Below are 2500 nucleotides of genomic sequence, written 5' to 3'. Positions count from 1 at the left end.
TGTAGAGTGTGTGTAGTGTGTGTGTGTGTAGAGTGTGTGTAGTGTGTGTGTGTGTAGAGTGTGTGTGTGTAGAGTGTGTAGTGTGTGTGTGTGTAGAGTGTGTGTGTGTAGAGTGTGTGTGTGTAGTGTGTGTGTGTAGTGTGTGTGCAGTGTGTGTAGTGTGTGTGCAGAGTGTGTACAGTGTGTAGTGTGTGTGTATAGTGTGTAGTGTGTGTGTGTGTAGTGTGTAGTATGTAGTGTGTGTATAGTGTGTGTGTGTGTATATAGTGTGTAAATAATGTGTGTGTAGTGTGTAATGTGTGTGTGTAGTGTGTAATGTGTGTGTGTAGTGTGTGTGTATAGTGTGTGTGTATAGTGTGTGTGTGTATAGTGTGTGTGTGTATAGTGTGTGTGTATATAGTGTGTGTGTATATAGTGTGTGTGTATAGTGTGTGTGTATATAGTGTGTGTGTGTATAGTGTGTGCGTATAGTGTGTGTGTATAGTGTGTGCGTGTGTATAGTGTGTGTGTGTGTAGTGTGTGTGTGTGTGATAGTGTGTGTGTGTGTATATATAGTGTGTGTGTGTGTGTATAGTGTGTGTATAGTGTGTGTGTGTATAGTGTGTGTGTGTATAGTGTGTGTGTGTGTGCGTATAGTGTGTGTGTGTGTGTGTATAGTGTGTGTGTGTATAGTGTGTGTGTGTAGTGTGTGTGTGTGTGTGTATAGTGTGTGTGTGTGTGTGTGTGTATAGTGTGTGTGTGTGTGTGTGTGTATGTGTGTGTGTATAGTGTGTGTGTGTATATAGTGTGTGTGTGTATAGTGTGTGTGTGTGTGTGTGTGTATAGTGTGTGTGTGTATATAGTGTGTGTGCGTATAGTGTGTGTGTGTATAGTGTGTGTGTATAGTGTGTGTGTGTGTGTATAGTGTGTGTGTGTGTGTATAGTGTGTGTGTGATAGTGTGTGTGTGTGTGTGTGTATAGTGTGTGTGTATAGTGTGTGTATAGTGTGTGTGTGATATATAGTGTGTGTGTGTGTGTGTGTATAGTGTGTGTGTGTGTGTGTGTGTATAGTGTGTGTATAGTGTGATAGTGTGTGTGTGTGTGTAGTGTGTGTGTGTGTGTGTGTATATAGTGTGTGTGTGTGTGTATAGTGTGAGTGTGTAGTGTGTGTATAGTGTGTGTGTATATGTGAGTGTGTGTGTGTATAGTGTGTGTGTGTATAGTGTGTGTGTGTATAGTGTGTGTGTGTGTGTGTGTATAGTGTGTGTGTATAGTGTGTGTGTGTGTGTGATAGTGTGTGTGTGTGTGTGTAGTGTGAGTGTGTATAGTGTGTGTGTGTATAGTGTGTGTGTGTATAGTGTGTGTGTATAGTGTGAGTGTGTATAGTGTGTGTGTACCTTCCGTAGTTGTTCCACCAGTTCTGCGTCTTCTCCCTCTAGAACAGGACCCTTCTCTGGAGCCGGGGCCGATTCACCTGAAACACACACACAGTTAAAACACCTGCCCCTGTGCCCCTGTCACTGTCACTGTAAAACTCCCAGACAGAGTTTGAAGGTCACTACATCTACATGTTTTCATTTCATATTCTCATGTTTCACATTTCTAACTTCACCATTCAGACCTTTTTAGAACCAGAGCCGTTGTGCGACATTGTCACGTGTGCTTTCAGGACATTGAACCAATACTGAACTGGTGAGTTGGAACTGAAACTGAAACTTTGAAAAAATGTATTGATTGATGGCTTTGTTCTTGTTAGCTTTTCATGCTAATGCTAAACCTGTCGTCTATCTCCACCTCCTCCAGCTGCCTCCACCACTGAACTGTTCAATCTACTGCACTTTATGGACATCTTACCCCCTCAAAATAATGAACACTGGACTCTGAAGCAGCTTGGACTCTGTTTTCCACCCTGGGCAAACAGACCCGGTTCACAAGGACGTTTCAGTGAGTTGCTTGATTTTTCTTTGCTGCAGCTGTTGTATATTTTGTATCTCACTTTTGTCCCTGTATAATACACTTTATTCATTTTCCAACTAATCCAATGTCTCAATTTACTGCCCCTGCCTCCTGTAGCCTCACCGAGGATCTTCTGATCATTCAACTCCGCTAATTACACATAGTAGTCATCAGTTATTACACAGTTATTACATATTTGTTACACATTTATTACCTAGTAATAAGCAAACACTTGATACAGACTGTTTGTAGTGTTTCAGTTTCACTCACCTCCTGCAGTGTGTGTAATGTGCACAGTGTGTGTAATGTGTGTGTGTAATGTGCACAGTGTGTGTAATGTGTGTGTGTAATGTGCACAGTGTGTGCGCAGTGTGTGTAATGTGTGTGTAATGTGCACAGTGTGTGCAGTGTGTGTAATGTGCACAGTGTGTGTAATGTGTGTGTGTAATGTGCACAGTGTGTGTAATGTGCACAGTGTGTGTAATGTGTACAGTGTGTGTAATGTGTGTGTGTAATGTGTGTGCACAGTGTGTGTAATGTGCACAGTGTGTGTAATGTGTGTGTG

The 2500-nt window shown here is 42.1% G+C and overlaps 1 protein-coding gene across 1 annotated transcript in view; it reads right to left on the bottom strand.

Annotated features, from left to right (window-relative positions):
* The window catches only part of lrch3 (leucine-rich repeats and calponin homology (CH) domain containing 3), a 35988-nt gene that overhangs the window by 7119 nt on the left and 26369 nt on the right, over window positions 1-2500 (bottom strand). Inside the window, exon 17 of the mRNA XM_055159855.1 lies at window positions 1377-1453. Coding sequence (XP_055015830.1) covers window positions 1377-1453 — 77 coding nt within the window. The remainder of the gene's footprint in view (window positions 1-1376; window positions 1454-2500) is intronic.

Source organism: Boleophthalmus pectinirostris, unplaced genomic scaffold (assembly GCF_026225935.1).
Source record: "Boleophthalmus pectinirostris isolate CB_2022bp ecotype Guang Dong unplaced genomic scaffold, ASM2622593v1 HiC_scaffold_2824, whole genome shotgun sequence".
NCBI lineage: Eukaryota > Metazoa > Chordata > Actinopteri > Gobiiformes > Gobiidae > Boleophthalmus > Boleophthalmus pectinirostris.
Note: the sequence above shows the minus strand (reverse complement) of the source record. Positions and strands in the feature narration are given on the sequence as shown.